The sequence below is a fragment of the Drosophila subpulchrella genome, unplaced genomic scaffold (assembly GCF_014743375.2).
Source record: "Drosophila subpulchrella strain 33 F10 #4 breed RU33 unplaced genomic scaffold, RU_Dsub_v1.1 Primary Assembly Seq354, whole genome shotgun sequence".
Lineage (NCBI taxonomy): Eukaryota > Metazoa > Arthropoda > Insecta > Diptera > Drosophilidae > Drosophila > Drosophila subpulchrella.
The window spans coordinates 5,668,790-5,695,822 of record NW_023665577.1 but is presented as its reverse complement, the minus strand read 5'-3'; the positions used below and the strand labels follow the sequence as shown (position 1 = coordinate 5,695,822).

The window sequence follows — 27,033 nt, the reverse complement described above, 5'->3', positions numbered from 1 at the left end:
ATTTGTGTTATACATTTTGTATTGTAATGTTTATTTTGTTTGTTTCGTTCTAAATTGTACTTAGAAGCTTTAAACCAGGGTATTGTCATTAGGCTCTCTTTGTCATTGCTAAGTAAAATTCGATTACAATTATAAAAACATGTTTTGGCTTGATAAGAATATAATCTTGTACACAAATATATATTTTCCTCGAAAACCACATCGTTTTAATGAGTTATACAATTGAACATTAGCTAAAATATGTATATTTATTTGTAAAGCTCGGAGATACTTTGATAGGTATGCCAACTACTTTTAAGTAAAAAAAGGTCAAATTTGTAGAGGCTTTTTTATGAAGCCCATTTTATTTAGTAAACAACATGCATATACAGACAGACCCCATATACATAATATATGCAAACATAGTTTTTTTAAAATTCTCATGAGTGGGATTACATTCCCAGAAGATTTCTCTTTTATGATCGATGGCCTGATGCCCCCATTTCACGTTCAATGTCAAGTATAATTTCGGTGGGTAAACAGAGCAAATTGGGTTAGTCAACAATATGCAAAAATATACCCACGAACCCAATGTATTTACATCATATGTATACAAATATAGCTGATAGCAGCATAAATGTCCGGCTGTAGCGTTTCTGATGATGCGCTATATGTGGTAGTAATGCTTTTAAGTAAAATATATAATATTTCTGACTGGACATTTATTTTTAGGTAGGATCGTGTTTGCGTAGGGCATTTTGGCACTGACCATGCTACGTCACGAAATTTATTTGCAAATTGGCCGAGGGGCCAGTGTCAACGAAAGTGCCAACCCGGGGGCATTCAAACATTTCGCGCCCCATTCCAGAGCGGACTAATCCCCGTCATTGAACCACTGCACCAGATGCCGCTGCTCCCACAGCGACCAAGATCATGATCAGAGTGGAAATTGCACAAGCCGTATACGGGTCAGCTTTTTAAGCCGGAGGCCCCTATCAGTTGGATTACGATCGCCAAGAGACGTGGATCGAAAAAGTGCGGCGTATATTCTGAAAGCGGAACTGAGATTACTGGAAGGCAATGCTGCTACTGGAAGTTTTGGTCGCCTTTGTTTTCCTGGGCGGACTCCAGGCCGCCGACCAACGTAAGTCTCGGAGGGATATATAATATTTTTATAAACCGAATTTGTAACATCCTATTCTCTTATTATACGATTTTGTGCACTTCAAAGATATAAGTGTATTTTTGTAATAAGAAACCTTTTACATATAATAGTATACATATATTAGTAAAATAGTACACATATATTACATATAATAGTAATAGTATTGGACTACCTATGTGTTCTTTAAAGGCGTAAGTAAACTACCTTAAAATAACGTCCAATACCAAATTGGTAGAGTAATTTATATAGATACCTAACGAAACCATATTACTTCTGTTTAGACTTTAGTCTATTAATTTTATTGTATGAAAAACTTATCACTAAATCAAATGTGTAAACAAACAACATACATGCGAAATGTAAAAGCAGCATCCATGTATGTGAGTCTAAAAACGAAATAAGAGAATAATCAAAGCTTATATATGTTATACTATAGACAACGTCTCGACAATAATATTTGAAACCAGGTTTTTTTTGGAATATGAATTTATTTTTAAGATTTAAAACCACGAGTGTAAGTTAAAAACATTTTAATGTCCCACAGCCTATGAGACTCTACGGGAGCAGATTATGGAAGCGGAGCGGGCGGCCTCTCTGGGGGGCAGCATCTGGTTGACTTCCGACGAGGATAAGGCCAACAGCATCCTGATGAACGCCAAGCGGGCGGAGATCGCCGAGGGCTTCAAGACCCCAGAGAAGTACGCCCCGGCAATGCACTTCTTCCAGGGCAGGCAATACGTCCGCCAGAGCGAGGTCTTCCGGATGATCCAGAAGATGCCGAAGGGTGCCTTCCTGCACGGACATAACACGGGAATGGTGACCTCCCGGTGGATCATCCAGAACCTGACCACCACCAACAACCTGTACACCTGCCGGAATCCGGATGGACTCCTGGTGTTCACCTACGATAAGTCTGGTTGCCACAGCGAGGTTCAGAATGTGTGCACCGAGCGGATAAATGCCGAGGATCGGGGAAAATACGAGCGCCAGCTGGAGAAGCACATCAATATGCACGGTCCCAGGCCGGAGGGTAGGGATATTATATTTAAATTTCTCTTATCTTAACATTTTCATTACCCAGCCCTCTTGCCGAACCGCAAAAAGATATGGGAGCGCTTTGAGAATATCTTCACCACCGTGGATCGGCTCTACAAACACCGTCCGACCTATTGCGCCTATCACAAACGCCTGCTGGAGGAGCTGTGTGAGGATAACATCATCTATGCTGAGATCAGAGCCTCCCTGTCGCCTGTAAGTAATCATTATAAAGGAACAAATTACCAACCCTTCATGCCATCTTATATAACATTTAATCCTTCGATCACTTTGATGTTAATCTTCTTTCAGCTCTACGACGAAAATAATCGCACTCTTAGTACTTTGGAGGTGGCTAACGAACTGGAACGGATTGTGGAGGAGTTCAAGGCCAAGCACCACGACTTTGTGGGTGTCAAAGTGATATATGCCAAGCGCAATAAGGCCTCCGAGGAAGAAATGTTGAGGCGCATAACCACTTTTAAGCAACTACAGTAAGTACAGTTTTAAAATTTAACGTGATAATTGTTTTTATCTTGATAATTAAATTTATTTATTAAATAATAGCAAAATATGACAAATATATATATGTTTTTCACGAATGTCGTTTAGTATTTATTACCATCCTTTAGTATGTATTAACCATCCCTTGAAAAGATAAATATCTTTTGATAGTTCATACAATCAACATTTTTACCTTTTCTTCTCATGAATTAATTTTTTTGTTTTATTAATATACTATCATAGTCATGCTAAGCCAAACTTTGTGATTGGATTCGATCTGATTGGTCAGGAGGACACAGGGGATCCGTTGAAGAAATATATGAATCAACTGTCCGATCTTCCCAGCACGGCCAACTACTTCTTTCACGCCGGCGAGACAAGTTAGTTATATAGACAATATTATCCTCCGTTAATAAGAAAACCTAACCCTCAGATTGGAATGGGCGGACGGACTGGAACATGATGGACGCCATTCTGCTGAATACGAAGCGCATCGGGCACGCCTTTGCCCTGCCCAAGCACCCACAATTGTGGTCCACCATCAAGAAGCGTAACATCGCCATCGAGGTGAATCCCATTTCCAACCAAGTTCTGGGCTTCGTTTGGGATCTGCGGAATCATCCGGCCAGCTTTCTAATAGCGGAGAACTTCCCCATCGTAATATCCTCCGATGATCCGGGTGTCTGGGGTGCCAAGGGTCTGAGCTACGATTTCTACTACGCCTTCATGGCCTTGGCTCCGGCGGAAGCGGATTTGCGATTCCTCAAGCAGCTGGCCCTAAACTCTATCAAATACGCAGTGCTGACCTCTGACGAAAGGCGCAAGATCAATCGGGTGTTCCAGCGCAAGTGGCAGGAGTTTATTGCAAATGTCTTGAATCCAAAGTTTTGAGTCAATACAAAAGTCACTAGTCTAGTTCTAAGAGTAATACTGGGACCTATCTCTTAAGTCATATGATCTTTGTCGGGGTTCTTCCCATAAAAACAGTAGTCTAAGAATCTAAATGGCATTAGGGGCAAACCATCCGTGGAGGCACTTGGGAACGGGTCCGTTGGTGTGGAAGTCACATCGACCCAACTCGGTCATGGTTTTGGCACACAGAACAATCAGGCCCACATAGCAATCGTTGAGGCCACCGCCTATAACCATAGAGGCCAGAATGACACCATCGTCCTCGGATTGGGGATCTGGTGAGGGCACAAAGATCGGCTCACTGGGATACACATTGTCTTCGCACCAGGTGAGAGACGTTTTGTTCCATACATCCACTTTGATGAGCTGTAAAAGCATAAATACATGCTTATAATGTCTTAAGATTCATAATACGAACGCAAAATTGAAAATGGAAACGAGCCAAGATCAAATTCTCTCAATTTGAGAACTCATCTTCTCAGTTACTTAATGAGAAACGTTGTTTAAAGACGAAAGTGATCTTGAGTTTGTTTTTCGAGAATCTTAAAATAGAGATGAAAATATTGTCGATATTGTTTTCCTTCATCTTAATGGAGAGGATTTGAAATTGAATTGATCTTGGCTCACTTTTTATGTAAAGAGAACGCTTTTAAGAAAGGTGTTTTCTTTCTGGGATATAACTAAGAAATCTCCAAAATACTTACAGTTCCCGGGTTCTCTGCATCCACATCCGAACTGATGGCGTAAAAGTATCGATAGTTTTTGCCCATATACTGTTCGTAAAAGATCCTGGGTGTCTCGCAGCCCCAATCGCAGAGCATTTCCGGGCGCAGGGAGATTGCATCAGTACCCTGGAAAGCCTCCGCCTGGCTGCCCTCCAAGGTCACCAGGTTAATCACATTCTCCTCATCGTAGCGACCCTTCTTGGCATCTCTCTTAGGGCTTTCTTCCCCTGAACTATCCTGCTTGCCATTAGTGGGCATGTAGGTAATATCCGCGTACTGCGAAACCGAGTGCTTCATGGTTCGGGAAATCGGAGGAGAACTCAGACCAGCCAGGGAGAAAGACTTGACCAAACCCCTTTTTCCGGAACTCTGAGGCTTGGGAATCGTGCCCAAGGGCAGAACAAATCTCAAAGGACGTCCCCGGAAGAGGGTAGCATAATTGGGATTAGTTTGCATATTGGCAATGGCCTCCAAGTACATACAGTTGATCATCTCGGGGTTCCTGTAGCTGCAAATATCCACCACCACGTGACCATCCTGCTCGAAGCAGTTGATGATGTGCAGGTAGAAGAAGGCCTCAGATTCATAGGTCTGCACCAGTTTCCCTGACACCCTGTCTATAAGGTGAAAGAGCGTGGGCCGATCCTCAAACCACTTGAGGCATGCCGACATATTGTGGCCATTTAGCTGGGATTTTATGTACTCCGGCAGGGAAACGGACAACGGCTGTTCCACAATCACAAAGAAGTGATCCGTCAAGCCGAAGGTGTGCATATAACCAGGATGCAGCTTCCATCGACAGGGCAGTGTGGCCACCACATGAGCGTCCTCGAACATCTGACGACCATGCGGAAAACAGAGGATGGTGTAAGCCGGTCCAGATCTGGTCATTGTGGTGCCCAGGTTATAGACGGTGCCGCTGGGCATGATGTGCGGATGCGAGGTGTGATTTACCACGCCCACAAAGTCCGTGGTGCAGATACGCGCCTCGGTGGCCAAGGTACAGGGATTTATTCTAAAATATTATTATAATAATCAGAGATATGTTTAAAATTGTTTTGGCCACATTTCTATGTTTTAAAAATAAATAAACTCCTTTTTGCGAATTAATAATGACATTACTTTTTCTGATATAAGTATGAACATAAATCGTAACCTTAATAAATAATAAACTAGAAGATCATAAAAACAATAGAAAACTTTTTATGAAAGGTTTTTTATTGATAATATTGCGAATCTGTTAACAGCACGCTCTATAAGATCGATGGTCTCTTGTGGACTAGTGGTCGGTTAAGCCCCACCTTTCTTTTTAAACATTTTTTTCCCTTTTCATTTCGCTTAAAACAAAGTTTAACTTACCGATGCATAAAGGGCGTCTCGGTGAATGTGTAATACTGATCCCCAAAGGGGTAGATGGAAATCATTGAGTTGTCCGTCCCACTGTCGGGTCGAAATATGGCCGCAAATCGATCGAAGATTGAGTGACAGGGATCCGGAACAGCTGCCGTTCCGAACTCAGTGACCACAATCCGTTGGGCCGAACGATTCTTTCGCAGGGTTTCAGTGTCCACAAATCGATTCTGGTAGGTAACACGTCCATTCTTAATGGCAAATCGATGGAGCAGGGCTGAGCAGTCGAAGAGATGGCCAAAGGTCATGTCGCCCACCTTCCAGCTGCCGGGTCCATTCCTCAGCAGACTGCCGCTAATCCATCGCGGGATGTGTCCACTGTGGTGACCCTCGATGGGATCCACTATCTCCCGCTCGCAGGATCGCAACCAAACATCCGATGAGCAATTGGGATAGTGGCGTCCATTGGCATCTAGTCGCTCCGATTGGGGATCATTTAACTGGTCGTCGTATTTCACCTGCAAGAAAAGGCAGACTGGTCTTAACGCTTTTCTGTGCCTTGATTGAGACCCCTAAGCCAGCTGCACTTTTGCAGTGGATTAGCAGGGATTATCCAGTCGGCATGTGGGCCGATTTCCCACATTCCAAACATTTCATCAGCTGGAACCGTTCTCAAGGACCTCGACTTGGGGTCTCGACTACAGTATGTATTAATTAAATGTTCCTGGTTTTATTCCCCTTATTTTTTAAAGGTATTTTCAAATGGATAATCTAATAATAATATTAAATCAAATTGGCCTTAAAAACTTTAAGACTAATATGTTTTATGATTGCTAAGTTTTTGATTAAATCATTTCAATGTCCGCATAATAACCCCTAGGTTTCATTTGAAATTCTGTCAGCAAGCTTTCGGTAATTTTTGGAAGCCTTGGTAAAATTTTGAAAAATTCTTTAGTTTGAAATTGGGTCCCCACGTGGATGACTTTTCCATCAACCGACCGCAAAGAAGTCGCGCATAAAGCTCTTGAAGACGCCGGCTGCCATTGCGTGGATACTCCAAGTGTGAGTCGGGGATCTCCTAGGCTAGTTAGTCCAAACTGTGAGTGATGCAATAGTAGTAGACCAGAACCGAAACCAAAACCGAGTTCACTCGGTCGGTCCGCTTGCAATGAGAACCGAATGACGACTGGCAAGTGCTCCACGGGTCTGGCACCTAGTCACTTTGGGTAGGGGATGGATGGACGTGGATGGCCCATGTGGACGGCGAAGGCGACCAATTGGAGGCAACCGACCCGGCATTATTCATAATTTTGATTGACAGTCGACGTGGCCACGCCGCTGGAATATGCCCATTGACGACAGACTGCGGCCCATTGCAATGGGCATGGCCCATGGCGCAAAGACAAGTGGCTCAGCATTTTTGCCGCTTCGGCGAGCCACCTTATTTTCAGGGGGGTTTGAGTGCTCTAGAGGGTGTACTATATATGTACCCACAACTAACCAACATTTTGTGGTGGGCAACCACGTCGAACAGGGAAATCTAATACACCCCACTGACTGACTTTTGCGACTGACCTTGCGCCAAAGTAACTGGGTATCTTGTATCTCCCGCAGAAGCAGAAGCCAAACAGATAGGAAAACGGGTCCCCAACAAGATGATGAAGTAAGTACCGACTTAACCTAAGCTTTTAATCTGCTTGTAGATTGTGGATTGCACACCCACAGCATAGACTTAAGTTCACGATCAAATCAATTACGGTTCTGGGGGACGTATGGCTCTATTGCTATTTATTCAGATGCATAGGAAATACATATGCGGCTGAGCAGGTGCACTGTTATCAAACGCTGCCGCTTCTTGGGGTAACAAATTGATTTCAATTTTTAATTCAAAGCAGCTGTCTAGAAATTTTAATTGGTGTCTTCAAAATCGTAAAGAAAATATTTAAGGGTTTGTTTATTTTTCCTGATACAAAGTGGGTACATACTCGTAAAAAAAAATGCTGCAAACGACAAAAACAAATTTAAATTTTTGTTTTCCATTTATTGTGTTTAAGATGTTGTGAATTTAAAATCCAATCCAATTCTAGTAAAACAATTTAACATAGTTATAATTGTTTTATTTTTTGATAATAATTTGTTTAATAGAAATTAATAATTTATTTCTGAATATATAAGATTGAATCAATTTGTTTCATTTTATAGGTTTACCAAATGCTTTTAATTTGCAATCTTCCAAGTAAGGAATGTATTTAAATGTTTCTTATGTACATTTGTGAATGTAATATAAAGTATTTGGATTATATTTTTTAAGAAGAACCAAACTCATTATTAGAACTAAAACGAATTAAGTAACGCCCGTTGGTGATTTAAAAATAGTTACCGTTGACAACCAATTGCACACACCGTTCAGTGTTGGAAAACGCACAGCGAACAGCTGACGGCTGACAGTGACCAAAATAAAACGACGCAAAAACTAACAAAAAACCGAATTCACCTGTGATTCGGTGGCTATTAAGCGTCCCACTGACCCCATTTAACCCGTGATCCCCGCCAGCTTCAGCGACTCGCAGGGCGTGGAGTTCAGTTCGTTCCACGGAGCCCAGGAATGTGACCAGGCATCCGCGTTCGTCGGCGACTTCGACTTTGGCCACTCCTGCTTCACCCACTACGGCTGCCCCAGCGAAATGAGCGACGGGACAGGCCGTGGACGAGGTCGGCCCTCCGCCAGGGTCAACTCCTCCGCCAGCAGGATCCCCCGCTGCGCCCAGAGTCCGCGCCAAACGCCCCCCGCGGCGCACTCGCCCAGGCCAAACTACTCCTTTCGCCCGATCTTCCACGAGAGGAGCAACCACGAGGACGACCAGGTGCTCACCCAGCAGTTGTGGAAGCTGGCCCGCAAGTCGGGCACCCTGAATCTATCCAACAAGGCTTTGGCCAGAGGTGAGTCCACGGGGAAGAATTATTGATGTAGTCGAAACTCTGTAACTCAAACTTCATAAATCCGTTAAATTAATTATTCAAATTCGAACGTTTTTTTTATGGAACCCTACTTTAAGGTTCTCTTTATAGGAAATATTTATACTAAGAATTCAACATTATTATATAAATATGTATGTATAATAGGCGGCATTTGAACGATTTCTAACTAGTTTTTGTTTCAAAGATACCTTTATCCTTAAAAAAATTAAATAGGAAAGTGTAATATCAACATAATAAAGGATTTATAATTACATTTACCTTTCAATATATTGAAATTTCATTTTGTTTGACCTAGTTAAAGGAAATTCGTCCCTTATATTAGGATTTAAGTTGTTTTTGCTATAAAACGTAATCTAATTTGCAGAGGATTAACTATAAAAATCCTTCAAAAGTATAACATCTCAAAAGATGGGAGTCACAGAGTTTCGAATATCTTTATCCACTAAAAAGTAGCTAGCTACATACATTGCGGGGCTTGTAAGCAGTGGTGACCCAGGAGCAACTGCGTCGCTGGAAGTCCAAGGTCAGACCCGGCATGACTCAGGAGGGGTGTCATCATCAATGGAGCCCCGGCCTCATCGACAGCAGCGCCTTGTGGTTCCAGTTCATGTGAGACAATAGCGATAGTGATCGCGAACTTGACCTTGGAGGTAACTGAAAAAGGCAAAGAACATATTTGCCGCTTCACTGAACAGCATCCGCGCCTCGAGGCGATCCATAAAGGTGCTCCAGGGGTGCGTCCACGAACCAGTCATCGCTCGGTTCAATCAGCTCAGGGAGCTGAACGACATCGGTTGTGTGACTGCATCCAACTATCCAATCTCCCAAGATTGCGTCCTCCAGGAAACAGCTCACCTCGTTCTGCATGTGCGGTCCTTATCCGCGGAGGCGACGCTACTACCAGATCCGCGAATTCCAGATGGCCTCCTCGACGGACGAGCTGGAGAGCGAGGATCCGGACGATGAGCTTGAGCTGGATGATGATCCTGAGCCTCCGTCCCGCGTTGAAGACTGTAGTGTAGTGACTTCCCCGGAACAGCGTTCTCTAATTGATTCCACATCTTATCATTTCAGTGCCCGAACGACTCTACGACATCAACGAGGCGGATACGGAGAGCAAGACCGCGAATCTGGAACAACTGACAATCAAGGAGGAGGACGCCTGGTGGAACCAAGTGCCATTAAACAACCTGGACCTGAGCTCCAATACGCTAACGCACATATCCCCAAAGATCGAGAATTTGCAGTCCTTGACCGTTCTTACTGTATGATATTATTATTTATTAGAAGTTATGAGGATTTATTAACAATATTTTTTAGTTGCACGATAATGCTCTGGTGGAGCTTCCGTCGGAAATCGGGAAGTTGGAAAAGCTAATGCGCCTCAATGTGAGCCATAACAAGCTGAGCCAGCTGCCCCGTTCGATCTATAGTCTACCTGAGCTGCGACACCTCAACATTTCGTACAATGAGTTCAACGAAGTCGATCCGGACATCAGTGACCTTCATATGCTCGAGTTTCTGGTGAGTTAGGTGAAAGAAATTCTAAATCCAAAAAAAAATAAATATGTATAGACTGCCAATAACACTAAAATCTTACATTAATCAGGATATGGAACTATAAAAGAAATAGTTTTAATTCGTCGAATGGATAGTTTTTCGTTTACATCCTATTGCAATATTAAGCATAATTTTCCTTAATAGTTTTAGATATTTTATAAACATAATTCTGGTTGTGGCGTCTTATCTGACTAATACCATCCTATATATTCTCCCGTAACCAACCGCTTGCTAACCCAATTATAACGAAAGGACGGCGGGCATAACAACATTCAATCCCTGCCCGGTGGCATTGGGTTCCTGGTGCGTCTAACTGCGCTCCTGTTGCCCTACAATCACATCAAGGAACTGCCCCCCGATCTTGTTAACATGCGCTGTAAGTGCTGGTCGTCCTCAAATACTTGCTAATCTAAGTTTAACAATTGCGTGTGTTTAGCTCTGCAAAAGATTGATCTGATGCAAAATGACCTGACCAGCTTGCCGGAAGACATGGGTCTACTGAGGAAGCTGGAATGCCTTTATCTGCAGCACAACGATATTTTGGAGCTGCCAGAGTTCGAGGGAAATGAGAACCTAAGCGAACTGCATGCCAGCAATAATTTTATAAAGGTAAGTTATAGTACTAATATCATACATAAATTATTCAAAGACTTTTGCGATACTTATATTTATTAACACTCATTTCAGACCATACCAAAAGCCATGTGCGGCAACTTGCCACATTTGAAGATACTCGATTTGAGGGACAACAAGATCACAGAGCTGCCCGACGAGCTGTGCCTGCTGCGCAATCTGAACCGCCTGGATGTGTCAAACAACACGATCAGTGTGCTGCCAGTCACATTGTCCTCTTTGGCCCATCTGATCAGCCTGCAGGTGGAGGGAAATCCCATAAAGATGATCCGACGCGACATCCTGCAGTGTGGAACTGCGCGGATTTTGAAGACGCTGCACGAGAGAGCTCTGGCCAAGGCCAAGGAGGAGGGAGGTGGCTCCGATGGCGCCTCCACATCAGAGTTACCCGGCATCAGTGTTACCCGTTTGCGTGGTGGCCAATCGGACTCTGGGGATATGCCCAGCAACTTTCCGGATAGGTATGCATATAGAACTTTTCTTTCAGACGGGACAGCAGATTGATCTTCCCAGCAGTAGCTATCATCAACAACAGCAGCAGGATGGGTTCCAATATCAGTGTCCATATCCATGTCAGCAGCAAATGCAGCAGCACTGTTGTGTGTATGAACCGCTCAGGAATTGCCAGGAATATGATTGCCAGACCCAGGGCCACATTTATGAGCCTGAGAGCTATCAGCAGCAGCATCCAATTGGCAACATAAGATCCCTTTTCATGAATCACCAGCAACATAAGCGACTAGAATATCCCCATCCAAATTACTTTATGTGCCAGCAGCAGCAACATACGCAGTTTTCCTATAGGCAGCATGATTCCTCTCACTTAGCTGTCCATCCACGTTGGGTGTAGTGTATCACCAAGTTCCAAAGTTTACACAATTCCCATTAATCACATCTTGTAGATTCTGGCAATCTTAATGCTTACTTCAATCTTTCCTCCATCCTGTAGATACAAATTACGTCATACACGTACATTAGCTGTCAACCTGGAGGAACTGACTCAAGTGCCCGACCAGGTGTTCCAGATTGCCAGAGATGAAGGAGTGCATGTGGTGGACTTTGCCCGCAACCAGCTGAGCACCTTGCCCAATGGGTAGGCTATAAGGAATACACTGGATCCCATGGTTTAATCATGTAGTAATCAATTACTTTCAGACTGCAGCACATGCATGATCTGGTCACGGAGCTGGTTCTATCCAACAATGTCATCGGCTATGTGCCTCAGTTTATCTCCCAGTTTACACGTATTTCTTTCCTGAATTTGTCCAACAATCTGTTGAACGACCTGCCCAAGGAGTTTGGTGTTTTGAACACTCTGCGGGAACTCAACATTGCCAACAATCGGTGAGTGCAAGTTGATCATATGAAAATATCCTCTAGCGTCATTTGATTATCTTTCTTTGAATTCTCAGTTTCCAGTTTATTCCCAACTGTGTGTACGAGTTGCAAGGTCTGGAGATCCTCATTGCCAGTGAGAATCACATAAAAACGTTAAATGTATCGGGTCTGCAGAGCATGCCACGTTTGAGTACATTGGATTTGCGCAATAATGATATTGATGCAGTGCCGCCCACATTGGGGAATCTGACCAACATAACGTAAGAACCAGATTGAAAATTAATACTCGTAAGACCAAATATATTTCCGTTTTAAATTCCAGACACTTGGAACTGGTGGGCAATCCTTTTCGTCAGCCCCGCCATCAGATTCTGATGAAGGGCACCGATGCCATCATGTCCTACTTGCGGGATCGCATACCAACATAGAAGCGCAATCAACACAATGTTTTTGGGAAACACTTCACTAGCAATATGTTTATTTTGAGAAAAGCTTAATGAAAATTAGTAGAGATTCCCTTGACCATGTCCACACACAATCCACTACCATCGAATCTGGGTTGTATGTGGACATGGACGAGTGGAGACGAGACAAGTACAACATATGACACACCCTGTGCATCCACCAAACGAACTAGTCTGCATGTCGCAATACCTTATGCACGTTGTTAATTCTGGCTGAGCATCTGCAATAAATGGGAATAGTTGAGAATAGTGGTGTGTCCTGCCTTTCACTTCTGTTCCACCACTTCGCTCCGCAAGCGCTTGGCCAGATTGCGTCTGAGTTGGAGGGCAGCGTTCTCCTCGGCCTCTAGGGGAGCTGGCATCGAGAGCTCCTTGGTCTGGCCACCATTCTCCAGCAGCTGTTGGGCCACTAATGCGGAGCTGGGACGTGCTCCCTCCGGGGCATGTGGAGTACCGCGGGACATGGTCTCCTGCAGTTGCTTGGCCCGCGTCTGCTTCTTAATCTCCACGATCTTGTCGCGTTGCTGGCGCAAGTACTCCTGTCGCGATACCACGTCGCTGGGGTCCACATGATCCTCCTGCTCGAAGAACAGATTTAGCCGCTGAAACTTGTCATTAACTAGTTCCATATTGGGATCCTGCTCTGGAGTAAGAGCCGCTTCCGGACTCTCCAGTTCGTCGGCCACTGTCTTGGCTATCAATTGTTCCACCTCGGAGGCGGTATCACTGTGGAAAGTATTACATATTAGGGTTGTAAAGAATGTTCAAATTTAACATGTACGTATAATTATTAAATAATATATCTTCTTATAAATATATGCTTCGATTTTGACAAAAGTATTATATCCGAACCTCAAGTAAGAACGTGACTATTATTATAAATATGACTGATACATTAAAATTTTAAAAATATTATGTTACCTACTTTATGGAACTGTTAAATATGTTGTTTTTCAATTTTTTAGATGCTAATTGCTACTAAACTATATCGGACAATATATTATGAAAAAATCCAGCTATACTTTACTGATATACAAACTGATATATCATTTTTCAAAATTTTTTTGAATTTGATCAAAAATCGACACTGGAATCGGACCCATAAAGGGACCACCTAGCTGAACTAGTATAAATCTAAAACGTTTTGGCACTGTGCGAAAACCAAATAGAATTTTCCCCGCAATTGCATAAGACAAGTTTACTGACGGGGAACCACTGTAACCCACCCTGGATCCGAGCTCGCGTCCGCACTGCGGTCATCCCCCTCATCGGCGGTACTTTGAGCTAATTGATTTTTCTCGATGAGATCCAGGGCCTGCAGCTGAAGCTCCACGTTACGTTGCGTCATCATGCGTATGAATATCTTGATGTCGTTGGCGGCCCATATCTGAAAGATGACACCTCGAGAACACTATTGCGTTCAAAACTGCGACCGGACGTACCTGCTGGAATAGCACTTGGTGGAACTGGAAGGGATTTTCGCCCTGTCCCTGCTGACGACCCTCGAGACAGGCCATTTCGAACTGCTCCGGCGATATCTGCATCTCCTCCATAAAGCTGCCCAGCATGTAATCCACCAGGTTCTTGTATTCCTCGTGGATCTGGAGTATATCTGGATTGTTCTCATCCATCGGCAGATTGGGATCGAAGACTGCACCAAATCCTTGGGTTATTACGGATTCCATTGTCAGAATGGGTGCTCACCTAAGGACTTTTGCTCGATAAAAGTCTGGAGCGGAGCATTCCAGATGGGGCCGTGCAGAAAGCACACCAGTGAATCAAAAACCCAGGAGTCTTCCACCGACATTTTGGTTACAGTTCAAAGAAGTGACTAAACCGAAAAGTTTAGTCAACATTTGCTGGAAACATTTGTTTGGTCCTTGAATCGGTTGCCATGACAATGAAAAACCACCCGACACCTGACAATCAGGTGTTTAATATATAGTAAATAAAAGAACACTTTGAGAGCTTAGCCATTTGATTCTGTTTAAAAACTATTAAAAACTATTATTTAATTTACTCATAATAATAATATAGAGTTATATATATCGCATTTTACGCACGGATGTTTAAACAACTAAATAAAGTATTCAAATTATAGACGTAATGGGTATGTGTTAGGATTAGGGATTAGACAGCATATCATATACAATACACGATTCATATAAATACTATGTATAAACTATAGTGTTGTCGCTTTACGTTTACGTTTAGTTTTCATTATCATTTTCTTTATTTTTATTCTTCATTCTTGTTCATGCACTTTGCGAATGCGTCTTGTTAATGTTGCTCAATCAATCAAACAAAACATCAACTTGGAAGGATATATGTATGGATACGTTCTCCGCGGCTTTATCATGGGTGTATTCTTAAGATCGTGGGCTTCGGGAGAGGAACAAACGATCGGTTGCTCAAGGGAAACCGTTTGCAGTGACAAGTTCTTTTAAACACTAAAATAAATAAATGTAGTACAGTACGCAACGCACATGGCAAATACGATTATTAACAAATAACTTTATTACTTTCTGTCATTGTGGTTGTGGGATGTCGATAGGTTATAGCGTGGGCGAACGTATTTATGCGTTTGTGGGTGGAGTGGAGTGGTTCCAAGTGAGCCCATCTACAGTCGTTTAATACAAATTAAACGTTAAATATGAAAAAAAAAAAAACTTACACGAGAACTCAAGAGACTATTTTAATTTACGTTTTTGTTATTTGTTTGCTGATGTTTGTTTACCCCACTTTAGTTTTATATTACGATCTATTTGTTATCATTATAATTAGTTATTTATTGATGTGTTTGTGGTGAGTGTGTTTCAATAATGTAAGGATAGCGCAACAATTGTTTTAAATTACACAGTCAGATAACGCTTCTCAAGTTATCACCCACAAGAGTTTGAATTTCAATCTGCTCCATAATGTGCAAAACCTTCGATTCCTCCAAGATCAATTGTTTGGGCTTAATATGGGCGTCAGTGGTGCTAGGGCAGTTATCAACTAATCGCGTATTGAGACTGACTAAATTATATACAAGGTTCATTGGGTTCAAGTGTTATCTGCGTCTAACTCAAGGGATTAACAGTTTTTGTCAAGTTGGCGACCATGGCTTCTGGTTGATATTCAAAAAACAATTAAACAAAAAAAATACAATGAATACAAAATTTACTGCTTTCGGAATAGTTCAAAATTTAAAATTTAATAACATAACACAGATGTACGTTGCTTACGATGTTACAGCGCTGTTTGCAATAGAAACTTTTATAAAGGCTTTTGCGATAAGAAGTGTTTACTCAAATTGTCAGTTGAAAACAGCGCTACGAGTGATAGTGGTGCAATTGGCAGGAAATCGTTCTCATAGGTAATGATAGTAAAAGTGATTAACTCTAAGCATTACAACTAAGCTAGGAAAGACACAATTATATTAATTGTCCTTCAAATGCCGACATTCTAAGCCGGCAGCCAACTTCACAGGATCTGTTAACTGCTGATATACTAGGGACATTGCGAATGGATGTTGCCTGTGTACAAATGTCCTCCACCACCTGACGGCACCTCCTCCTCCTCCTTTTTGCTGCGTTTCTCTTGTGTGGGATTTAACTACTAAATACATTTTATTTTGGTTTGTTTCGTTAATGCTTTGCCAACTCGCGAACAACACGCACTCGTTTGCATCTCTGCATCTCTGCCTGTGGATGCCGATCAGTTATAGTTAGCTGTGTTTTCATATGCATATATATTTGAATATATATATTTATATGTAGTTATTTAATTTAGTAAAGTAAGATTTATAATTTCTCGTTTACTTTAGGTGTTGTTTGCTCCTCCTTTTAAATAAATTTTATGCTAAAATTTAATTGTATGCTTTCTTGTTCGATCTTACATCGTACGGCTGTCTGCTGTGCTGTCCTGTCGTCGCCGCCAATGCGATCCTAACATTCGTTGGTGTGTGTGTTGGGGGTTTGTGTGTTGTTTGTTGTATGCCGTGGTTGGTTGTGTTCTGTTATGTGTGTACTAATTTATAATTGATGCCGCTGTACTCATCATCTGCCAACTATGCCAGACGCGCGCGCTTTTGTGCTTGTGGCCCCTCGGAGTCCTCGTCCTCCTCGTAGTCATCTTCGCCAGAATCACTCTCGTAGTCCACCAGACCCTGTGAATGGTAAATATAATCGTATGAATAGAAAAACTACATGCTTCTTATTCGAGGTATAAATATAAATATATAAAGTAACTAAAATTCCTAAAGAGCATTTCACAGAAAACCATTTTTAATATTTTAAACTTATGTTCACAATTTGTAATGGTACATATCAAATTACATTAAAAAACATTAAACATGGTCTGTGGTTTTCTTTGCCTATAATTAAAATTACTGGGTTCAGCAACACACCTTTTTGCCCGTCGCCTTGTCTGCCTCACTGCTGGCAGCTTCCGTGCTGTTCGCATCTTGATCCCCGCTCACCGGGCTGCTGGCGTCATCGCTGGGCGGCAACTGGGCGTCGGCGCTCTCGATATCCGGACTGGAGACAGCCGGAGCTGGCGACAGGTTGGGGGAGCCGCTTGTGGCCGCCGCCGCCGCCGTAACAGACGCCGCCATTGCGGTGGCGATCGTTGTGAGAAACTGAGAAGCGGCCACGGCCGCCACTGTCGCCGAATCGGAAAGAGATGCGGCCGTCGACGAGCCGGGCGGCGAGGACGATGACGACGAGGATGAAGACGAGGACGCCGATGAAGAGGACGTGGATGCCTCCAGAGACGAGGATGACGAAGAGGGCGAAACGCTGGCTACAGCCGATTGCGACAGCTCCAGGTCCTGGCTTTGTGGCGCCTCTACGCCGCGCAGCTGCTGTTGCAGCTCCGCGATCTCGGGCTGGGTCTGTTGCTGGAATGGGTTCTGCTGCTGTTGCTGCTGCTGCTGGTGGTGCTGAAGTGCGATGTTGGCAGCGGCGACTAAATGCACTGCCGTCTGCGTCTGCTCGTCGGCTGAGATCGCCTCCGGGCTACTGCTGCCACTGGCCACCGGAGCGCCTGACGAGGCGGATGTGGCAGTGGATGACGCGGTGGTGCTCAGGTTACCCAGCAAACCACTGTGCGGCGACGTACTGTGCGGCGGAGAGGATTTCTGCTGGTTTTGCGTTTGCGGGCCATTCTTTTCGCTGACGGCTGCAAGGCAAGAACGGAAAATACGTTTAAATACAGAGGTAAAATAGAGGATATAACTTGGTTGAATAAATAATTTAAACATTAATTTAATTATTCTCCAAGTCCCAAATGAATCATGACACATATTTGTTAACATCGTTATTCCAAGTAAATTTAAGTATTCAATTATTAATTATACTTACATTTCATGACATTGCTGTAGGTGTCGATTTCCTCAGTGAAATCGTCCTCCTCATTGAACCACATCTCCTCCTCTTCCTCCATCTGCCGCTGATCCCGACGAAACCGGCCACCGCTACGGATGATGGGCAGGCCACTTTAAGATGATACACCCAAATATTTTCACTTTGTGTTGGAGCACAAGGCGCTAAAGCAAAACTTACCCGTCCGTGCGGTTCTCCATCTTGTCGCGGTCCTTAAGCCGATCCTGGTACTGATCGTAGCGATTCTTCAAGTACTTGAATGTCTGCACATATTCGATTTCATCAAATATCTTGCTAAAGTTCTCCACGAAGTAAACGCACAGAGTACGGATGTCCTCGAGTTTTATAAACTCAAACAGCTCCAGGATGGCAGACTCCAGCAGATTGTAGCGGCCGTTGTTGCGGATGAAGGCATCCACCACCGGCGCAAACAGATTGCACTTCACAATGTGTCTGGGGATAGGGATTAGCCAATTAGCATTGCCATATTTTAGTCAATCACGTCACACTCACCTGTTGTAAAACTCATCTTTAAGTGCAATTATCTTGCGTAGCAGTCGCAGGGCGCCGAGGACAAGGAACGTGTGTGTGCTCTTCATCAGCACCAGAATTCGCTTGAGGAGATCCTTTTGCAGCAAAAAGTTTTTGATGTGATAACTATGGTGTTCCACGCAGAACGACAGAATGTCCAGGACGATGCCCAGCAGCTGGGCCGTTTGATAGTCCTCGTTCTGCGGACGGTCGCCCATGGTGTTAAGCATCAATGGGGCTGTAAGCATCGAGTAGTTAGTCGCTGAAAGTGTGATTGTGTTGGAGTCGTACTTACCCACTAACGTCTGGACACTGTATTTGTAAAAGAAGTTGAGAAAATCACCCTTCTCGGTGAGCATGTTCTCCGGCTCCAACAGGATCTTAACGATTCCCATCAGCTGCACCGCAATACCAAGCTCCGGCTCCGAGTCGTTCAGCATTTGTTCGATGGCAATGTTCAGTAGCATACGCTCCTACGTGCAGGCAAGGGTAAAGAAAAGTAATCATGTATTAGAACGAACGAAGGTTGATATTATATTAAAGCTCTACCATAATTAGTAGGCAAGAACTATTAGGTTCCGCAGATTAACTTACCCCCTCCGGCCTGTTGGCTTGGTTGAGCGTGTAGTTGCGCACCACCAGCGGCGAGAACTCAACGATGGCCGTGAGGATATCGATGGAAGCCGATTTTGTCTTCTTGTCGTTCATCACGAGTGTCAGTTCTAGCGCCTGCAGGATGCCCAGGCAGGTGAGAGTTTTGTAGAACGAGTCCTTGCCCTGCGGCTGCAGGTTCTGGGCGAAGTTGCAGAACTCCTTCAGGAAGAGGACTGTGTCGCGGCGTTTCGCATCGCCGGTGGCGGGATCCGTCAGCACCGCAAACACATCGAGCAGGAAGCGCTCATCGTCCTGGATCATTGTGACAATCTCCACCTTGTTGAAGAAGATGAAGCTGGACAGAGTGTTCAGCATATTGTCCTCGACAAAGACCGACGGTGTAGGCAGGATAATGTCCTGGATGTACTGCACCCGGAACGTCTGGTGGATCTTGGCCAGCAGGTCCTGGTTCTTAATCGGCACCGCCTCGCGGAACTTGGCCAACTGCTTCAGATACTGGCGATGCTTCTTGGGCTGAGCAACGCTCGGATCGTACTCAAGGCACCCGACCACATCGAAGATAGTGTCATCCGCAAACATGATCTCGAAGAGCGCATTCTTATTCAGCAAGAAGATGTTCTTGAAGATCTCGAAGAGGTGGTGCAGACCCTCGGTGTTGTCCAGGTCCTCGCACACGTGGAACAAGTTCAGCAGCTTCTTGATATAACTCTCCGACTCCAGGGCCATTGATAGCTTCTCCTTGCGCAGCGGCGTAGAGAGGCAGCTCTGTATCGTCTCCGAAATATCCTCCAGCCGGGAAAGCTCGCAGGGTGGCAGCTCAATGGGTGGCGCGGTGTCCGACATATCCTCAAAACGCTCGTCCTCAGACTCTTCGACAATGTCCTGTGTTATCTCCACAGAGGGATCCTTGCCTTGCACCTGGAAAATCATTAGTTTACGGTTGTCGTTAATACCAAAATGCCCGAATATAGAGATGTCGTTTGACACACGTCTTAAATAAACTGACATATAAATGAACTGTAGCTATTTTTCAAAAAGCTGCAGCTTAAACAACTCTTACCTGACATATCTTCTCCCATATCTCGTCACAGCCCGCCTTTTCCTGGAAACTAAGGGCCAAGTCAAAGTTGTCGCCCTCGGACCACACAATCAGGGTGTCCTGTTGCTTCTGGTAGGCGGTGTCCGGTTGTATCTTGCTCTCCAAAAGCAGCGATCCATCGGATTCGGCGCGAACCAGAAGCGAGATGCCTGGAAGTAGTTAAGGGATGCAGAAACTTAGACCACAGTTCGGGGGGTTGGTTGACTTTGTACACCCACCTTTTAACCTCTCCACGTAGGTGGAGGACACGTGACCGGTGCCACGGTCATCCCATTGGCGCTCCGCATTCAGCGCGTACAACTTGACGCGTCGGCGGGTGTCGGTCGTCATGATGATGTTGCTCCTCGAAGTGCCTCTCTGGTTTTTCTCGCTGGTGTCCGGGGGATTCGGTTAAGTTACGATCTGCACTACGAACGCGAGTTGCTTGCGGCTTGGAACCGTTCCGCTGGCTAGGGGCTATAGGCTACGCTATGCTACTTGGCTATATTAAATTAGGATCTCGAATTTAAAATTCAAAGGATTCGGCTAATCTTTATGCTTGACTTCTATATCCATGTTAGGCTACCACTCCAGCTCCGGGTGGGGACTAATGGGATTGGGATGGGCCCACGACGTGACTGCACTGCAAGATAATAACACAGATATTTTTATATTATAGAATATTTTTAAACGTAAAATCTCTCAAATATATCAAACAAATATTTTTTGAGTGTAAGTCCTGAGAAAAACTTTGATAATTATTTTGATATTTTTATATTGTGCTACATAAATTTAATTTTCAGTGCAGCTGAGATTGTTTAACTAAATACAAGTAAGTATTTCTGGTTCTCTATAATTATTCATTAGTTTAGTAGTTCAATATAATTATTTCCTGCTGAAGTAGTAAGCAGTATTTTATTATTTTGCATCAATAACAGCAATTATTCGCGACACAAATTAATACCACGTTGAATTTGTTTCACTATCCTATGAAATGGTTTAGCTACACATTATTATACAAGTTCTAGGTAATTTATGGTTATAAAATTACTATTGAGCTCGTATATCTTATCTTAAGGTTTCTGCAACATTTCATGGGAAGTTTCGCGATGAATGAAAATGTGAAAGCAACGTTCGTAGTGTGTGTGTTTGGGGGAGAAAGATGTGTGGAGAGAAGCCGAGAGAAGACCATTCCGACTGAGATGCGATATGCCAAAAAATAAAGGAAAATAAATGTGCTTTGCCCGGTCTGTTTACAAACATTAAGCGTTTTCCATTAGATCTAGGCCTTTCGCAGTGTGCGCGTCTGTATCTGTGCGATGGGGTTTTCGGTATGAGTGGGGTTACTATATGGCGTATACTATATCCGAGGAACTATTATCGCTGCGCTTTCGCCCCACGGCGAGTGCAAACACGCGCGCGAAGAAAACAAACAGCGGCGAGAGCGGGAGATTTAGAGAGTGGGGAGCCAGCAGTAAACTATCCATTCTCATACACGCCAAAAAACTGAGCTCTATATTTACTCAAAGCTAGGGGGCTAAATAAATATTTTGAGATTTCATATCATAGTTAAGGGTTATTATGTATTTTAATAAATGAATTGATAGTATGAACATAATAACATATAAGGGGATTTCAATATATTACGACATCATCACCTCGATTTTTGAGCCAACTAAATTCCATCCAATTAAATTTGTATCACATCCATCATTTCTTTCTGTGCAAGGCGAAAATCAATGGGCAAGTGCAAAATAATGTGCGAGTAAACAGAAGAAGCGCTAGCTACGTCATCGTTGAAGAGCGCCACCTCAAAGTTGGCGCTATCCACCGCAAACATTTACGTCACCTCAGATCGACAGCGAGAACCCCGTCACACTCATCACCCCCACCACCCACCGCCCTGCCCAACCAAGGTTGCAAGAAGTTGGGAAAACGCGTGCTCCGCAGTTTCAACACGATTTGCACAGCGATTAAGATCCCAGATACGAACCGAAATACTATACTACACCTACATATACTAATACTACCCCATACCAGTTCCCATAAAGCGCCATAGGCCAATTCCGCACTGATAACACACGGAGAATGTAGAATGGAGAATCGAGAACCGAGAGAGCCAGAGATTTCACACTCGTAGACCCTCAAATCGGTACCAAAACAAAAGCAGCAATTCAAAACAAACGTCGCGAGCGATTTACGCAATCAGCTGCGAAATACATGAGAATGCCCATGTCCAAGTGCCACAGCGCCAGAGATTTGGTTATTATTAATTTTTATTAATAACCAGCAGAAGGCTGCCAAAGTGCCGAGAGAAAATCTGTGTGCGAAAAATTGCCCTGGAGTCGAGTCATCGATAAAGTCCGACAAATATGACAAGTTGGCAGTATTTTTCGCCCCAGCAACAATTAGTTTTTATTGGTTAGTAAAAGAAAAAGATACAGCTACGAAAAAGATGCTTGTCATTTTGATTCTGTTTCCCTCCTGAAAATTACACGTGTCAGTTTATAAATCTCAAGATCTTTTTTGTCCTGGTTGTTTTCTTTAGATTGTGTAAATCAAGTATTTGTATTTGTAGTTTAAGCGTATAATGCATAATCTTATTCAAAGCTCGGATATTATACAAAAAAAGAAATTTAAAAAAACCCCTAAGGATCCAATGGGCTAGGGATAGCATATTTTGACAAAAACGTGCACATGATCATAATTTCATTATCATAAATTGTCGTCTGGCTGTATAGCGCTCATTAAAATCTTGATAGCTACACTGGTTAAAACCTTTATAATGGAGGTCCAATATCCGCCAAACTTTTAGAATCGGACTAGTTTCAAGGAAGTTAGAACTAATTTAAGAAAACTTACTGGAAATCAGGATTTCATGAATTAAAAAAGTCAAACTACCTCATATATATTGACCTCTGGTACCGGGTCCAAAAATGACCCCTAATGATCCTTTTCGGGTTAATAAAACTAAAGCTATGCACTATTTGAACCGCAACTGTAAATGTTAAGTTGGAGTCTCGCTTCTCTCTTCCTGTTCTTCACACACACACGCGCGCGAAAGCTGCAAGTGTCCGCGAAGGCGTGGAAAAGGAGAGAGCGAAAGGTGGGCAGGGATGAGAAGAGCAAAGGATGCGGATGCAGGACTCCATAGGAAAAAAAAGCGGTCCAAATTCGACTCGCGCCTGTTCCCTTTCGTTAACTTTTTGCCTTCTTCATCCTGCAATGAATAATGCAGGGCCAGAAAGAGAGAGACTGAGCCAAGGGGGATAAGGAGTCTGACGATTACGAACGCGTCGTATCTTGTTTTTGCATGCATGACAATGTGTGCAGAATACGCGCGCTCACACCAACACACTCGCACAACCGAAGGCACGTGTGCATGTATGCAATTTTTTGGGGTGGTATTGGGCAGGGAAGGACGGAAGGAAGTTGGGGAAAGAGACTGGTGGAGAACTCGAAAATTTCACAATTATAAACACTCTCCGGTGCGATTGCAATGTCAGCCAATTTCCTATATTTTAGAAATTTTTTTTTTTTACTCGACAGTTGATGTATTTTCATGCGCGATACACACACAACGCGATACAGACACACACACGCACCAACACAGACACAACGTCTGGCAAGTACATCGCTTTTTGGGCCGTCTCTTTTGCGGTTCATTCAATAAAATTATTGCGAATGGCAGGCGCAAAACAGAATCGCAAAAATTGCAGCGTATTGTGGGGAAGAAGAGGCGTGTGGTAAAGAAAAATGCCGTCTCCCCACCATACACACACACTCACACAAGCGCACTACACGCGCACACCCACGCACGTTTTTGTTGTTGTTGCAGCAGATTTTTGTTTTGATTCGATACTTTATTTATGTCTGTATATAAAGCATGAGCGATTCCGCATTTCCGCGATATTCGCAGCCGATTTTGCATTTAATTGAAACGCACACAAGACGCAGGGAAAAGAAAAACAGACGACGGCAACTCACCACGCTGCGCGAAACCCAACACACTACACACAGCGGAGAGCGCAGAAACTCAACACATGACGGTTTGCCTTTCGTTGTTGCATAAAGTGCGATAAATAGGGGGGGGGGGTCGGTGTCAGCGGCAACAGCCTCGCATCCAGATCGGGATCCAATATGGGCTATAGCCGGGATATATAGTCCGATTTCCTTGGCAAGGCCGTAAATCATCCAGGGAGTACGTGAGAACACACCGTCACTGTTAAAACTCAAACACACACACACTCGCACGCAGACAACACAGAAGCCGCAAGAGGGCAAAAGAGAGGAGTGAGAGAGAGCAAGAGCAGGAGCAGCAAGAGAGAGAGCGCGGGGGCAAAAACCAAAAAGTTATACACTCACGCTGCAATTCCTTCTTGTTTCTGTTTCTGGCGTTTTTCGCTTTTAGTGCTTCGCACGCTGGCTGCATTCGTTTCACTGTATGTACAATTTACGCTTGCGCATATTTACTGGGGAACCGCGTTAGTTTTCGACTAATATCTCCCCGGATAATTGTGATTCTTCTATTTTCCGCGGACCGACGCTGATGTTGGGCCTGACCTCGATGATTGAATATTATATACTCCATCTTTATTTGTTCGGATTTACCAAAAATACCCTAGGTGGTCACACTTAAGTGTGAGGTGAGTGTCTATGCTTGCTTAGCGGTGACAACCTCCTGGTATTTTAAATTATTATTTCGGTATATACTCAAATATATTTGAAAGCTACCCTGCAGTACCATTCGGCGCCGATTAGGCACTCAATCACTGCAAAAAGTTCATCACTCAGCGCTCAATAGGCGCCTAATTAATATGGGGTTGAGTGCTCAAATTAACATGGGCATGTCCTAGGGTTCATCAGTGCACAAAAACTGGCACTCATTGGGTGCTTTTTTGAGCACCCCTTTGAGCGCTCGATTAGGCAGTAGAAAAGGCACACATTCGGCACACGTTGAGCGCTGGATTGGGCAGTAGAAAAGGCACACATTCGGCACACGTTGAGCGCTGAATTGGGCAGTAGAAAAGGCACACATTCGGCACACGTTGAGCGCTGGATTGGGCAGTAGAAAAGGCACACATTCAGCACATGTTGAGCGCTTAGCAGCAAATATAATTTCGGTTCTAATTTTTATTTTTATTTATTTGTTTTAAAATTTCAGCTCGGGGGTTCCAGGTGTTATCGGAGTCGTCGGTTCGTCAGCATCTGGGGCCGGCGTTGACTTTTTTTGCCCAACTTAAGTTTTTGACGCACCTCATTGCTTTTTGCAGTGCCTTTTCGGGAGGCTCCGAGGGCTCCACCAGAGCGATTGCATCTAGTATTAGAAGAAAAATTAGTTTTGAAAATAGAACGAGACGAAAATAAAAACGAGTGACCGAAAGTAATCGTTATTTGTAAGTTTTATTTATAATAAAAGATGTGTTATCTTTGGCATTCAATGTAAAAATACCAGAAATCTTTTAAAAATTAAACTTACAAACAATAGTTACTTTTGGCCCCAATAAAAACATTTGTTAATTAGTAAAATGAATTTCCTTTCCAACGAGGTACCGTGCATGTTGGTACAACGTCTGTGAAAGTCAAATTAATTAAAAATAGGGATAGCGTCGAAACATAATTTTTTTCCCATATGGTTAGTGTCCTGAATACATTTTTTACATAGTGGTTCATGTCTTGGAACTTACTGGTTCAAATTTTAATCTGGCGCCACTTCTTTTAATTATTTATCTTCCCCCACTGTAAAGCGATTTTCTCAAAAACTGACGGCTTTATCGTTATGATTTTTGCACTGAACTTGCTTAAGGCGATCCCCAATCTGCCAATATACCGTGCATGTTGGTACAACGTCTGAGAGTGGAGCCCTGTGCAATTTAATATTTGCCCCCCTTTTTTGTATGGGGAAAACCCGAGGTGCCTTCACTGTTAAGCTATTTTCTCAAAAACTGACGGCTTTAGCTCAATGATACTTTCTGACAAGAAACTCGAATTAACGCCCAATAACCAGGTTTACCGTGCATATTGGTACAACCTCTGTGAGGGGAGCAATAAACAAAATTGTGGGGACCCGATTTTTTAAATAGATTTTTAATACATTTCTAGAAGTCGGATATGTTTGCAAACTATCTAGATCGATAGATATTTTTATTCTAATCAATTTTGCATATAATATTTTTCGAATCGGCCCCAAGAAGCCGAGAAAATAAATAAATAAAAATTGGCCCCGTGTTCCAGATTCCGCCAGCGCCGCTAAGTCACCGACGCTTATTTGACGGACATCTATATATGACTATATCCAATTTGTAAGCAACAATTTTGGGAGGTGAATGCACCTTCAAATGGATTCATCTTTAAATAAATAATGTATGTTTCAGTGCAACAAGTGCCAGGTCTTGTCAAGAAGGACATAAACTGGAGATTGATCATTTTTTTAAAAAAGAACTTAGCAATATCTCTTTTCGCGATGAGATTAATGGCTGAATTTTGAGTCGTTGGGAGGATCCATGGTCCTGCACCAACAACAATTTCCTTATAACGGTCCCATTGCAGTCCAAATGCATTTCCATCTCAGAAAACTCCCGAAACGCCCAGTACAAAAATCACCTAACGTCGTATAAAATACTGAAAACAATTAAATACTAAATCGATTTTTCGTGTGCGGTCCCATTTTCTGCTGCAGCGAGTTGTATCGACTTCACCAGTTCTCCTTCTAACACGTGTACTCCTTGTTAAAGCCCAGTACTCAGATCGGCTAAGAGTTTCACTAGTCGAAAAATCTTATTCTTTGTAGTGTGACCGA

The 27,033-nt window shown here is 43.4% G+C and overlaps 5 protein-coding genes across 17 annotated transcripts; 2 read left to right on the top strand and 3 right to left on the bottom strand.

Annotated features, from left to right (window-relative positions):
• Positions 1 to 957: 957 nt before the first annotated feature.
• LOC119560530 (adenosine deaminase 2) lies at positions 958 to 3,631 on the top strand. Its single transcript, XM_037874018.1, has 6 exons — positions 958 to 1,123; positions 1,689 to 2,174; positions 2,226 to 2,395; positions 2,492 to 2,673; positions 2,927 to 3,063; positions 3,117 to 3,631. Exons 1-6 carry the CDS (start codon positions 1,060 to 1,062, stop codon positions 3,572 to 3,574), a joined length of 1,497 nt encoding a protein of 498 aa, XP_037729946.1. The 5' UTR covers positions 958 to 1,059; the 3' UTR covers positions 3,575 to 3,631.
• LOC119560529 (carotenoid isomerooxygenase) lies at positions 3,514 to 6,868 on the bottom strand. Its single transcript, XM_037874017.1, has 4 exons — positions 6,670 to 6,868; positions 5,680 to 6,188; positions 4,300 to 5,335; positions 3,514 to 3,961 (listed from the first exon to the last, which is right to left on the bottom strand). The coding sequence occupies exons 1-4, from the start codon at positions 6,712 to 6,714 to the stop codon at positions 3,683 to 3,685; spliced, it is 1,869 nt and encodes a 622-aa protein (XP_037729945.1). The 5' UTR covers positions 6,715 to 6,868; the 3' UTR covers positions 3,514 to 3,682.
• LOC119560528 (leucine-rich repeat-containing protein 40) lies at positions 6,565 to 12,891 on the top strand. Of its 11 annotated transcripts, none has more exons than XM_037874008.1 (13): positions 6,568 to 6,732; positions 7,285 to 7,333; positions 8,225 to 8,610; positions 9,724 to 9,914; positions 9,970 to 10,173; positions 10,462 to 10,585; positions 10,646 to 10,818; positions 10,897 to 11,303; positions 11,362 to 11,688; positions 11,792 to 11,935; positions 11,998 to 12,186; positions 12,255 to 12,440; positions 12,503 to 12,891. In XM_037874008.1, the coding sequence occupies exons 2-13, from the start codon at positions 7,326 to 7,328 to the stop codon at positions 12,606 to 12,608; spliced, it is 2,445 nt and encodes an 814-aa protein (XP_037729936.1). In that variant the 5' UTR covers positions 6,568 to 6,732; positions 7,285 to 7,325; the 3' UTR covers positions 12,609 to 12,891. The 11 variants fall into 11 exon arrangements, 9 of the variants coding, with proteins under 9 accessions (XP_037729941.1, XP_037729940.1, XP_037729936.1 ...); XM_037874007.1 differs by having other exon boundaries at positions 11,359 to 11,688; XM_037874010.1 differs by lacking the exon at positions 11,362 to 11,688 and having other exon boundaries at positions 6,574 to 6,732.
• On the bottom strand, positions 12,887 to 14,573 carry LOC119560531 (cilia- and flagella-associated protein 36). Its single transcript, XM_037874019.1, has 4 exons — positions 14,349 to 14,573; positions 14,087 to 14,295; positions 13,871 to 14,031; positions 12,887 to 13,370 (listed from the first exon to the last, which is right to left on the bottom strand). The coding sequence occupies exons 1-4, from the start codon at positions 14,449 to 14,451 to the stop codon at positions 12,911 to 12,913; spliced, it is 933 nt and encodes a 310-aa protein (XP_037729947.1). The 5' UTR covers positions 14,452 to 14,573; the 3' UTR covers positions 12,887 to 12,910.
• Positions 14,574 to 14,625: 52 nt separating this feature from the next.
• Positions 14,626 to 24,810, bottom strand: LOC119560527 (serine/threonine-protein phosphatase 4 regulatory subunit 3). 3 transcript variants are annotated; one of them, XM_037874003.1, is made up of 10 exons: positions 24,600 to 24,810; positions 20,474 to 20,877; positions 20,217 to 20,404; positions 19,136 to 20,074; positions 18,837 to 19,014; positions 18,524 to 18,779; positions 18,191 to 18,463; positions 17,990 to 18,123; positions 17,035 to 17,807; positions 14,626 to 16,794 (listed from the first exon to the last, which is right to left on the bottom strand). In XM_037874003.1, exons 2-10 carry the CDS (start codon positions 20,583 to 20,585, stop codon positions 16,696 to 16,698), a joined length of 2,952 nt encoding a protein of 983 aa, XP_037729931.1. In that variant the 5' UTR covers positions 20,586 to 20,877; positions 24,600 to 24,810; the 3' UTR covers positions 14,626 to 16,695. The 3 variants fall into 3 exon arrangements, with proteins under 3 accessions (XP_037729931.1, XP_037729934.1, XP_037729933.1); XM_037874006.1 differs by having other exon boundaries at positions 17,990 to 18,102; XM_037874005.1 differs by lacking the exon at positions 24,600 to 24,810 and adding an exon at positions 24,222 to 24,239.
• Positions 24,811 to 27,033: the final 2,223 nt, after the last annotated feature.